Raw genomic sequence first — 14,183 nt, forward strand, 5'->3', positions numbered from 1 at the left:
AAAAATTCCAAACAGTTTATTTTGTTATCTGAATCCACTTTCTGACTCCCTATCAGTTTCCTTTTTTGGCAGGCAACAACATAAAGTTACAAAAATTCTGCCCTACTTATCCAGTGATATCATTCTAAAAAGTTCAGAGGATTTGACAGATAAATTTGTTGTCATCTTATTACATTTTGTGTGAAAAGCAACATTAAGTCCATTTTACAGAAGGAGATCTAACACAGAGATATGAGTACACATTCTTGCTTTCAGACAATAATAAAGAAATATCCTGAAATCTTCATTCCTATGACCATATCTCTAGATAAATATGCTTTTAGCACTTGTATTTGCAAAATATTTAATGATATTTAGTTGTCAATGTCTTAGCATATATTTTGCAAAACTAAAGTATTATGGTATGTCAACCTCTGTTTATTTTATGAGAGTAGGCTTCTACGGGTGAGCTGGAAAAGAGGTTTCAAGATTTTTATCTCTGACAGATTCAAGGTAAAAAAAAATCAATATTTAACATGTCGTTGTTTTTTGTTTTTGTTTTTTCACTTTTCCACAACCATATTAGTTTGTATTATAGGTCCTCTACTGCTTGATTTTTTCCCCAGGGAAAAATTCTTCCAATATTTATTCAACCATTATCTACTTATTTTCTAAGCTACAGCTCTACTTATATTGCAGGTAATAATAGCAAATATTTATGTAGCAAATAAATTATTGTTTTTAGTGTTTTATTTACATTAACTCATAACTACCCATGAGGTAAGTACTCTTACTCTCTCCGTTTTACACATAAGAAAACTGAGGTATAGGATGTTAAGTAGTTGTGTGAGGTCACACACTTCTAAGAAATGAATCTAGTATTCAAACCCAAGTGGTCTGTGTTCTTAATCATTATGTTATGCTGCCTCATAAACATTAAATGGGCAACACTACTTTTCTAGTAAGAGCTCTATTTAGACATAGAATTTATCACAATAAGTATATTTGTATGTATTTGTACATTTACTGATAGGATCTCTCTTCCCCATAAGAGCCCCAGTACAGTGTAGGCACGCAATTAAGAAATATACTTAAAGGAAAATGAAGACAGCCTTTTATTTACAGGTTTTTCATATACGAAAGTTTTGTTTATGCCTTATGCTCAAAATTCCAAAATTTCGACCTTGAGGAGCAATGTGCTTTTTCCCTCTTTAATGTGGCTATGTGGAATAGGAGCCTTTCGACATAATAGTTTTAAATGCAATGTCACTTATTAACCTAATTACACGTACTTCATCTAAATGGTTTAATTTTGTACCTGTAACTTTTCCACTGGTACAATTATACTAAGGAGCTTTTCTTTTTAATGCATAGAGTGTGAATGTCTTTGGAAGTTTGTGGCTGGCGGTAAAAAATGAGTACAAAAAAAATATAAAAGTAAGGTGGACCTAAGGGGAAAATGTAATATTTATCTTTAAATATTAGAAGAACTTTCATGTAAAAGAGGAATTTATCTCCTTTCGTGTATTGCAAAGGGCAGAATTAGGATGTCTGGGTAGAAATTATATGACATCAGGTTTCAGCTTGATATGTTTGGACTTTCAAACAATTATTGCTGCACAAGCACGAACTCCCAGATGGAAGAAGCAGTGATTGAGATGTTCAGGCAAGGGCTGGGAATGATAAAAAGGGCATGCTAGGACTTTGAGCATGCTAGGTCTTTGAATTCTCCTCAAACTCGTAATTTCTCTATTCTTATATAGTTTGTAATTTTACATAAAATGCTAAGCTAACTTGAGATTCAACATTGACAAAAACAATAAAATATTCCTTGATTGTCTTGACTGTAAGGTTAATATTAACTGAAAAGGTTTCCAGGCAACAAGTCAACAAAATTGTAACTTGGTACCTCACAGCAGTTTAAATTTTATACACAAATAATGGTGTGGATAGTTACTAGGTTTGCAGATTACAACAGGACTTAAAAAAAAAATCAAACAGGACATAAAAATATTCTTCAAAAAGAATGATGCTAGTTCTCCTAAGGGAGTGCATTGATGTGCTTTAAATAAACGCCAATTCTCAAAAGGGTCTATTTTTAGACAGCCTTAATGTCATGACTTTACTGTGTGTGCTGGTTGATAGTAGACTTATGAATTCTGGCTTCTAAGGAATCTCTGAATAATGACAGTTGCTGTTTTTCATCTCAACAGATGGCACTACTATAGCTGTTCTAAGAAAGATTAAAATAACACAGGTCTAGTTTATCCATCCTTCTATGTAAAGAGAATCCTCTGCTCTAGCCAGGAAAATTTTCTTAATTTTGTCTTTCTCGGAGCTTGATATACATTTCCCCTTCTTCCTTACGCCTATCAGTAATGTTCTCTCCTAACCTGAATCCTGTTTGCTTTTTCTTTCAATAACAGCTTAAATTCTACTTGTATAAAAATTTCCCTGATGACGGCTCTCTCTGAATCTTTCCTTTAAAGAAATCTTTTGGCCTGAATTGGCTGAACACTTCCAGTACCCCATTTCTAATGTCTTGATGTCAAGTGACTATTTTAGGAGTATATATACTTTAGCATTTGTTTAACAAAGCTCAAGGTTCTTGGTAAATACTTGTTACATGGAACAAAGACTATAAATGTTGTTGTTAACAACTAGGTAGGTCATAAGTGTGCCTATACTTTGAGACACAAACTGATTTTCAATGGATAATGCAAAGTAATCATAAACCCCAATATAAAGTGAACTATTACTAAAAAGCTACCCCAAATATCACATATCCAAGCTGTTTAAAGCCATAGTCCAAGAATTTTGAACTACAGAGGAATTAGAAACCAATAAAAAAAAATAGGTTCAGGTAAAATAACTGGAAGTACTTAATGCAACTGCAGTAATAATCCACATTCCTCATATCATATAGATTATAGAAATTCTTATTGTTCTTTTGCCCCATGCCTTAACATAGTAGTGGGGAAATGTTGACTTAACACCTTTATTTTTTAAACATATCTACCAGGTATGTTAGTAGCTAATAATAGATACCAGAAAAACAGTGGTTAATAGCGGAAATATTTGGGGCTATCATGTTTAATTAGAAGTAATAGGTACTCATATTAATTAAACGTGGGAGAAAAGGTAAAGGAAAAAAACAACGAACATTTACTAAGCATCTACAAATATGCCAGGCATTATACTAGATCCTTTTACATGCATTATTGTCACTTAATAGCTTGGATAATCTTGGGCAAGTCAATTAATTGATCTGTCTCTCAGTATCTTCATCTTTAAAATAGATATAACAATATACCTGCCACATATCGTTGTTTGTAAAGCTAAATGAATTAACATGTGCTTGAAATAGCATCTGACACATAGTAAATGTTGTATATAAGTGTTAGTTATTATTTTTGGCTACTTTTATTATCTCAATTACTAGGAAAAACAAGCTTGAGAGGCATTAGCTAATTTAGCAGATGAGAAAAATGAACTTTGAAGAGGTTAATTTGCCTTAATTTCATAGTTAGTGGTAGAGTTGGGATTCAAATTCAGGTCTGTCTGACTCTATTGCTTGAGTTTCCACTCTATCATACGTATTGTATCCCAGCATGTTTCCACAAAGATAAGATATGGAAACATATTTCCCATGTCCAGGACTATTTCATAAAAATTACAGAAAGACCTCTTTAAAATGGTATAAAATATAACTTTATCTGACCATAAAGGGGTGGTGTATTTTATTCAACCTAGTTTTAAATATTTCAAGTATAAGGGTTTATTGTATTCTGTTTTGTTACCAATTTCATGTTGTTAGTTATCCTACTTATACAGAACAATTTTAAGATACTCAAAATCCTAGCTCAATATAGTTATTTTTAACTTTACTATGTATAACAGTGATTTTTAGTCAAAACAATCCTAGAACTATAAAATAAATATTCATAGAGTTCTAGAGTATCAGTATGTGGATATTTTGCCAAGGAAGTAATCAATGTTTTCTAGACAATATTGATATATACTTGAAAACAACTACCTAATTTAAATGACCTGTTAGATATCAAATTTTCTCTCAAAAATTATTGAACACGGTGTTTTCGTTATGCTTCTGCTATAATGCAGGAGAATTTTTCTGATTATTAAAATGTCAAATATTAACTTTTAGGTGAAGCTGTTAAATGTCAATTTTCACTGATTTTCACAAGAGTCACAAATTAAGGACCATTAAAATATAGTCAGCAATTTAGGTCTATTATGTCTCCTTCCTTCTACTTACACAACATTCTTGTTTTTGAAGCATTATAACGTTATAATGAAAACTGGTTAATGACTGCATAAAATGATACCTGACTTATAGTACATTCACACCTTAAATTATGAAAATATATAAATTTTAACTAATTCACTATAAACCAATTTTATAAAATAAATAACCTTCTCTGTGATTTGGTATTTTTTTTAAAAAAAAATCCTAATAATTGCAGTGGAAAATATTTGTAGAAAGGCTTAGATAGTAATCTCTTCCAAAGAAATGTAAACATTATAAGCTATAAACATAATATGCCTTCTGGAATTACTAATAATCTTTTCCTAGAAATTCATCTTTTGTACCAGATTTTGAATATTCTACCCTTTTCAGCACTGGCCATTTTGTCAGATGTCTCTCCACTTTCATAATGAACCATAAGAATGCTTTTAAATGAATATCCTTTATATCAAATTTACAGTTTCCTGAAATTTTTGCTATTCCTCCCTTTCTTTGACTATTTCATAATGACCAGTTATATCAGGACACTTTTGTTAGAAGGTACAGTTTGAAAGACCAATGCACTGTACAACTGAAGCTGAAGTAGAATAACATCGAATATCAACTATAAGAAAATAGATAGATAGATAGATAGATAGATAGATAGATAGATAGATAGATAGATAGACAGATAGACACAGGAGGTGGAGTATAGCACAAGGATAATAGTCAATGGTATTGTAACAGCTAAATAAGAAGTCAGAGGAAGGGAGTTATCACTTTGAGAGGGGTGTAAGTGTCTAACTATTATGTTGCTTTGTACACCTGAAACTAATTAAAAAAAAAGAATCATAGTTTGAAAATTTTTTAAAAGTGAGATTTTACTCAATGTATAATAAATCCATTATTTGACCAAAATTTTATGTATTATTTAGAATAAATGATGTTTCATTTTTGTTATGCTATGCTGTCTATTGAGACAATGGGGCACTAAATTTCATTATGGCAGAAAAGTGGGGGTTTTTTTGCTCCTTCTAAAATTAAAAAATTTAAAAATGAAGCTCAACATCATTTCAGATTACTAAAAACCACAGGTCAATCTCAATAAAAAAGTCAATAAAAAATGTGAGTAAAGATGACTTACTGTCATCCAACAGACCAGGGTTGACAAACTTTTTCTGCAAAGGGTCAGATGGTAAATATTTTAGGCTTTGCAGGCTATAAGGTTTTGGTTGCAACTACTCAGCTCTTTCTTTGTAGCCATAGGGAATATGTGAATGAATCCAATAAAACTTCATCTATGGACACTGAAATTTGAATTTCAAATAACTTTTATGTGTCACAAAACATTATATTCTTTTTTATTTTTTTCAGCCATCTAAAAATGCAAAATGCATTCTTAGCTCACAAGCCATACAAAAAAGATGACAGGCTAGATTTGGCCTACAAGTCATAATTTTCTGACCCCTGTGATAAATTAAGAGTTGCTTGAGGATGGGGACCACGCTTTACTCATTTTTTTAACTCTAGCACCTAGTATGGCACTGGATACATATTAAGGACTAAAAATACAAAACCTGATGAATGAATGAGTGAGTGTATGAGACCTAAAATGTATATTAGGCTTTTGCATAACTCTTTAATTCATGATCAAATTAATATATTAATTTACAACTCTTTATTCTGATGTAGCCTGGTGTTCTAAAAGTGCTAAAAGTTATTTTACCTTATAAATATTAGTTTATTATTTTCTAATTTACCATATTACTAAACATTTCTTTGTCATTAGATAGATTTTTTTAAATGCTTCTTAATCCTTTCTTCTAGAATTTATATCTAAAGGGCTTTCACTTCACCTCATTTCTGTCCTTAATTATACTTCTTCTTTTTAAGAATAATAACAAATGCATGATGTAATAATACCTATTTTGGAAATACATCATTGAGTGATAATGGGACATGAAGAGATAATAATTTGTAAAGCAATGAGTTCTTATGTTCTACAGAGTATTATAATTACAAGCATTTCACCAATGCCAACAGATTATTCAACCTTTTTATAAGATCAGAGAAAATGCAATCTATTTTTAAAAAATAAAGCTTTTCTTATAAAAATAAAACCCTACAGAGTTGAAGAGCATGGATTATTATGCTATTTTATGTAAGCTTTGATAGTATCTCATGTTTAGAGGAAGGGAGTGACCCAGCAGGCATGCAACTATCAAATTAACTATATTCTAAGGTACAGGGCCTAAAAATAGAAATAAATTACTAATTTAGGAAAATCAATTCTGATTGCCTATTCCTACAAAAATAAGTAAACAGGATACACTTTTCTAAAGTTGCTATTTGTTTTTTTTTTTTTTTTTTTAATAGACCTGGGAAGAAATCTAAATCTATTAAACTTTTCATTTTCTCCAGGGTCCATACCCATTGATAATAACTTTTGAATGCTTTATTTCATTCACGCAATTTGTCGTTCCCCCTTCGTGTTTCTTCTAACACACATATCCCACAAACAATTGTCCTTTCTGATTGTAGATCAAATTAATTATTGGAAATTATTCACTGTACAATATTAGTATGTTAGGGGAGAAGTTTCATATTATTTTATCTTTATCATTAATATTTGTGGTTTCTATCAATAACTTCTAAATCTATTTAAAAATATTTGCAACCCTAAGTTGTACATAGGTAAATGTAGTCTAGTAATAGTTTCCTCTCTTTTTAGGCACAATTGTCTAACAAGACAAACAAGTTAAAGACAAATAACTGTATTATTATAGGCCCAAAATTATATTTCTGGATTCCTACCTGATATCCCAGTGTTATTTTTAGATATTATAAGAATTGCAACTATTTAAGGATATAGAAAGAATTGGAAATTGTAATTATTTTTGGGGAGTGGGTTGTCACTTTATGAGGAGCTTAAATGTCTAACTACTATGTTGCTTTGTACACCTGAAACTAAAAAAAAGAATAAAGAAATTCTCAATTTCTGATATAATGAAACATACAAGATCAGGGAAAGAGATAGACTCTTGCTAACTAACAGTACCAAAAAAGGGGGCAAGGGGATAAACAGATATTAGAATCGTAGAAATTCAAGATTTCTGATTTACATGGAGCTAGAAACAGTGAAATATGAAGCTTACTATATCAAAATTAAAAGTAATGTAATAAAATTGTGATGATTTCATGGGAATAATTTAAATATAGTATAAGACTTTGTCCATTTGGTAGTTACATACAAAAAATACTATCAAATTTGTCCACTTGATAGTTATATAGCAACTAATAAAAAATAAATACCCCTTATAAGTTACCCCTTAAATAGCACTTACTAAAATACCATCAATAGTTCTCACAGTCACTCTGGCAGATAAGTACTTTTGTTTCCTTCATTTCATAGGAAACTGAGGCATAGAGCAGATTAGTGACTAGTCTAGTCACCTTGTTAGTAGGTAGCAGAGCTAGAATTCAAAGGTTTGAATTTGCAACCTAGCATTATTAACTTGAAGCTCCACAGAATACAAAATACTAAACATTGTGATGTAAATTATTTCCCCACAATTAAAAATAATGTTATCTGATTATGGATGAATTCTATCGGAACTTTTTTTGTATTTTTCTGATATACAAATAAGAAATATTATGAAAGTATCAAACCATCACACAAGAAATAGTGAGAAACATAATTTCATTTACTTCAGACACTTATCACCTGACTCCTAAAATCAATGCCTTCACATATGTAGACAATTTTCTTACAAACAGAACAAAACAAAACAAAACAAAACACAAACATACCTCTACAGGAGATGGCTTCCCTCCAATTGTACCTTTTAAGTTAGTCTCATGGTTTAAAAGAAATGTAAAAATTGGCCAAGGACTATTTTCCCTTAGAAACTGAATAAATTATGTAAAGATTACTTCTTTTTTAAGCAGTTGAAGTTAACAATTTCCTGAGACAACTCTATTCTGATTGATTTAATAACAAAACCATTTTATTTATAAGCTGAATTATAGTAATTGCCAAAAAATGTGTTGCGACCTTTATATAGAATAGAAAGTGTTTTACAACTTGTTTAAAAAGTTTGCATTTTCATATACTAGAACAGTAGTTCTCAAAGTTTGGAAGTATGATTTATGGGCCAGCAACATCTGCATCACCTGAGGCCTTGACAGAAATACCAATTCTCACACCCTTTGCAGATTTTACTGAATCAGAAACTCTGTGGGTGGGTGGGGCCCAGCAATTTGAACAAGCCCTCTGACTGTTGTGCAACCTAAAGTTTGAAAAGAAGGTAGTAATTATTTAATAGATGCAGAGCAAAAGTATCTTGCTGTTAACAAGTTAGTAGACACAATAGTGTGTACTGATTTGAAAATACAAACATATAGTTAACATCAAATTGAAATTCAGCCAAGAAACACTTTTATGGGAGATTAAGGCAACAACGTCAAAAGTGGTAATAAAAGTTTGCATATGGTTCTGAAAGCGACACCTGGTTTATAGCTTCCTTAAAAAGAAAAACTTTTTCCTCTGTATCAATCAGCTCTGCTTACTATTCTTTCCCCAATTTTCCCCAATGCAAAGGTTGAGATGATTCTTGTGGCATGAAGCCTAGATAGTAATTCTGCTTTTTGGCTTATTAAATTCTGCATTTAAATTCACATTAAAAATGGTGGAATATATAATACTTTCTCAACAAAAGAACTGTAAAATTGGTATAAATATTCTGTTGCAGTCATCCTACTGTGCTTTGAGGCCAGTGACAAGGTTATCAAAAGAAAAGAGAAATCAGATACATTTCGAATTATATTAACAAAGACCAGATGCCACACTAAGAGTCCGAGTTCTGCTGTCACCTCTTTGGCAATACGCCTCAAGTTCAGCTGATACCACAGACCCGAAAAGACTGCAGCATTACCTTCTAGACCAGCTTAATCTTCCTCATATTATATCATTTCTAGTTTAAGTCCAAAGAAAGGAAGAAACATATTTTTAGATAGTAAGTCTTCCACAGCAAAATGTTCACATTCTTAGAACCACACATCTCCTGTTCAGCCTAGCAGAATAACAAAAATATTATAAAAAATATTTAAAAGGATTAAAATAACATGAATAGTTTAATCCTTGAATATGAGAATGGCATATTTTAACTCACCTCTGGAGTGACATCTCGTGGTGCAAACCCTGTTCCTCCAGTTGTTAATATCAAATTAAGTTCCTTTTCATCACACCAATCTATCAGAGTTTCCTAAAAGAAAACAGTAATAATGTTATATGCAGAATGACTTGCCTGCCTGCTCAAAACATCCATATGCTCAAATACTTTATACACAGTAAGGAAAACAGATTGTTTTCAACAATCAACATGAAAATTTTGAAGCATAATTCATGGAACAATTTCAGTGTTGATCAAAATATACTGTAGTTTTGGGTGTTTATTTTACTCATTATAGAAAGTTACGAAGCAAGCATCAAATTCTTGAAAGTAAATGAAACACAGGAAATACCACAAAGAGTTTACAATTAATGTTTTTGTACTTACATGGCATATCTGAAGTTCTTTTCAGCCATTCAAAATATATTCAGGTTAAAAAAAAAAAGAGCACTTAAGGGGGGGAGCGAGGTGGTAAATGAGGGTAAAAGAGATCAAATATATGGTGATGGAAGGAGGACTGACTCTGGGTGGTGAGCACAAAGTGTGATATGTAGATGATGTAATACAGAATTGTACACCTGAAACCTATGTAACTTTACTAATCATTGTCACCCCAATAAACTTTAATTTTTAAAAAAAGAGCGCTAGCTATGTGTTAATTGTACAACTCATTATTAAAAACTATACCATCCTGCCAGGTAAATAGTCATACTTCAATTTATACTGAAAGAAACAGACTCATTCATTTTTTCATTAATGGATTCTGAGCGATCATGAAACTTGCTTGCTCATGGGTTCACAAACTAGAAGGAGGAAGAGGTAGGATTCAAACCAGATCTGTGAGATCCTCAACATGTGTTCCCCTATATTTTGTCTGTGATGGAGTCAATATTTTCTGCTAAGTTTCAAGTTGTTTAGAGAAGTTTTACATTTTTTCAGGATTTATTTTACATGGTTGCCTTAAAAGAAAGGTATAGGAATAAATTATTGCTTAAAGTTTTTTTCTCCACACCAATACTGTGATACTTATAGATTAGAATTACATACCATAAAATTTTAGAGTTAGTAGAGACCTTAGAAGATTTGCCTCTTCATTTTCCAGATAAGACAACTGAAGTATAAAGTGGTTAAATAATTTACTCAAAGGTACCCAGCTAGTTTGTAAAGAAGTTTAACTAGGATCTCTGTCTGCTTACACTATGGGTAATTCTATTCATCCATCCTACATTTTAGCTATTTATTAAAAAGAACTATTAAGTGCTCATTTAAATTGTAATCAAATATTTGCTTCGGTAGTATGTTGCTTCATTATCTTTTTAAAATTCAGGTCCAAAATTTAATGATACAATTATATTATTTAACTGCTGATAACTAGATGTTAAACACAAGTAGTGGACTAATACCTAGATGTGAAATACAATTCCCACGGTTGTCAAATTCATCCGTGGCACAAAATGCAGGATAATTAGTTAGAAGGACAAATTCAGGAACTAAAAATGACTTTTTTCCCTATACTCGCACATTTCTATTTCATCCTCGTACTATAGGAATAGAGAGCTCAAAGCTCCAAACGAAGGGGATTTTCCCCTTTTGATTAATGAATGGCAAAAAATTATTGTTAAATGATATAAATAGTAGAGAACCCCACTGAAGAACTTTCATCCGTGACATAGTTATAATTTTGTAATGAGGAAAGCACACAGACATACACACGCAAAATCAATGAGTATTATAATAAAGGTTATTATGAAGTGGTTTCACAAACGAAACTTAAAATTTCCATTGTCCCGTGCTTCTGTTTAAAAAGTTGAAAAGCTTAGATACTCTTCATTCTAAGTAGCTATTATTTCTAGGCTATAAAACAACAAGTTGACGTCACAACTCAGCAATGAAATTGAGCTTGTTCTCCCACTAATGAATCCTAGAACACTTTAGGTTTCTTTAACATTCCTAAATACTGCATCAGTACCTAAATACTGCAACAGTACTGGAGTGCCTGTGTCACAGCTTTCTCATCTCTGACCACCCTCCATTTACATCAGATCTTGATAAAAAGTGATATGATATCAAAGTTTTATCAACAAAATACTTAAGCACACAAAAATATCTAATGCCAAAATTCAGTATTGTCAATACCAAGAGGGCATTCAAAATTTTCAAATTTCAAGATGGTAATAAAGTTAAAATAGTCACTTTATACTGAAGAATGCTACTGTGGCAATAGGCAACACTTCCTCATCACATAATTTACCCAATGATTAAGTAAATATTGACTGAGTACCTACACCAAGTATTAGGTGTTAAGAGTTGAAAAAATAAATGAAAGACTAATCCTGGGTTCAAAGAGTTCACAGTCAAGTAACAGTTCTCAACCTTGATAATACACTGGACCCATCTGTGGAGCTTGAAAAAATACTGATGCTTGGGTCCCTACTCTGGGGTGCAACCTGGGCATTTAAAAGCTTCCTTAAAAGGTAATTTTTAAAATGTAGCCGGGCAATTAAGAACTAATAGTCTAAAGTGAGAATTAGGTCAGTTACCTGAAGGTGAATTTCACAGCTGACTCACCTGAGTAGGCCCACAAAAATGTCACACAGCTTAAGATTAGTTGCACCACAGGAATATTACTTGTTTTTCTACTCCCAGGATGGATAACTGGTAACACTAACTGTTACAGACTTCTTTCATTTAAGTAATATTTGATATCTTGAGCTCAATTAAAGAGTGGTCAAAGGAACTCATACAACTCAACAACAAAAAGAAACAATCCAATTGAAAAATGGGCAGAGGACATGAACAGAAACTTCTTCCAACAAGACATACAAACGGCCAACAGATATATGAAAAAATGTTCTACTTCACTAGCTATTAGGGAAATGCAAATCAAAACCACAATGAGATAGCACCTCAAACCTGTTAGAATGGATGGCTATCATAAACAAGACAAATAATAAGTGCTGCAGAGGCTGTGGAGAAAAAGGAACTCTCATACACTGTTGGTGGGAATGCAGATTGGTTCAGCTGCTATGGAAGGCAGTTTGAAGGTTCCTCAAAAAATTAAGAATAGAAATTACCATATGACCCAGCAATCCCTCTTCTGGGTATCTACCCAAAAAATCTGAAACTATTTGCCTGTAAAGATGTATGTGCTCCAATGTTCATTGCAGCTTTATTTACAGTGGCCAAGACAAGGAAGTGACCAAAGTGTCCTTCGATAAACAAATGGATAAAGAAGTTGTGGTATATATACACAATGGAATACTATTCTGCCATAAGAAAAGATGAAACAGTACCATTTGCAACAACACAGATAGATCTTGAGATTATTATGCTGAGTGAAACAGACAGAAAAAGTCGAGAACCATATGATTTCACTCATACGTGGGATATAAAACTGAAGGCAACAAAGGAACAAGCAAGCAAATAAAGAAACGAAAACCATAGACACAGACTACAGTTTAGAGGGTAAGCGGGGAGGTGGAGTGGTAGCAGAGGGTAAATGGGGTCAAGTATATGGTGATGGAAGGAGAACTGACTCTGGGTGGTGAATACAGAAATGCAATACATAGATGATGTAATACAGAATTGTACACTTGAAACCTATGTAGTTTTGTTGACCATTGTCACCCCAATAAATTTAATTTAAATAAAAGACAAAATAAAAAGATTGTTCAAGGATTTGAGAAGTAATACTTTGTTATCTGATATTTAGTTGTGTAATGTGCACATGTTTTTCATACAAGCAAAAACTTTAGTTAGGCTTTGGACTTGTAAGACAAAACAGCAATCCTATCATTCACTAAGTTGGTTTCCAAAACATAAGGATTCTTCCTCAACCACCAATATAGAACACAAGTATTCTAGGCACCTAGTAGTCGTAGAATTATTTAGCAAGGAAATATTTCAGGGCATACTTTTATCCAGGTACTTCATTAGGTAACAGGGGTACAAAGATGATAAGGCACAGTCCTTTGTCTCAGGAGTCCTGAGTCTGGAACCTTGCTACTAAAAGTATTATCTGAAGACCAACAGCATTTGCATCACCTGGGAAATACAGAATCTCAAGTCCCATCCAAGACCTACTGAATCAGAATCTGCATCTTTAGAAAGATTCCTCAAGGTGATATACATACATACATAATACATACATACATATATACATACACACATGTATATATATATATATATTATACACACATTTATATCCCATATGTATATGGACATTAAACTGGACTAAATATGCTTTCTAACTATGTATGACTCTAGATAATCTGAGTCTATTCTTCTATCATGTTAGGTCACCTAAAAACAATTTATCTTCTACTTGTTTCCGCACCTGTAAGATCCCTTTATTCTGAGAGATAACTTAATATTTGGCTGCCTCTACCAGATAGAATGTCACTGAGATTTCCGTGTAAGTCGCCTTTATGAAAAATTCCTTTGCATCTGTTGCAAAACTGAGGTTAAAGGCATTGTTTATTTTAATGTTTAATTTTCCTTTATGTTGAAGGTATTTCTTTAAAAATGCACTGCTTTGAGCTTCCAGGTTAGCATAGTAGAATGAAGTTGTATCACAGAATTTCCCTCTCTCATCATCTAACAACAATGAACAAAAAAGAGTAAAAACTAGAGGAGAAAATCTCCACCAGCAACAATCCAAAAAGAAAAAGATTCATTTCATGAATCTTAAAAGTTGGAGAGTCAAGGAAAGAAATGAAGAACCTCTGAGAAGCATAATGCGGATGGTGAGCCTCCTAAAGCTGCTCTGGCTCCCAAAGAGTCATGTG

At 32.3% G+C, this 14,183-nt stretch overlaps 1 protein-coding gene across 33 annotated transcripts in view; it reads right to left on the reverse strand.

The window, feature by feature from the left end:
* GPHN (gephyrin) overlaps positions 1-14,183 on the reverse strand; it is a 428,300-nt gene that overhangs the window by 246,279 nt on the left and 167,838 nt on the right. For all 33 annotated transcript variants that reach the window (XM_019733621.2, XM_019733618.2, XM_074327335.1 and 30 more), the window contains one exon: positions 9,397-9,489. In XM_019733621.2, the coding sequence (XP_019589180.1) occupies positions 9,397-9,489 (93 nt within the window). The remainder of the gene's footprint in view (positions 1-9,396; positions 9,490-14,183) is intronic.

The sequence above is a fragment of the Rhinolophus sinicus genome, linkage group LG03 (assembly GCF_036562045.2).
Source record: "Rhinolophus sinicus isolate RSC01 linkage group LG03, ASM3656204v1, whole genome shotgun sequence".
Lineage (NCBI taxonomy): Eukaryota > Metazoa > Chordata > Mammalia > Chiroptera > Rhinolophidae > Rhinolophus > Rhinolophus sinicus.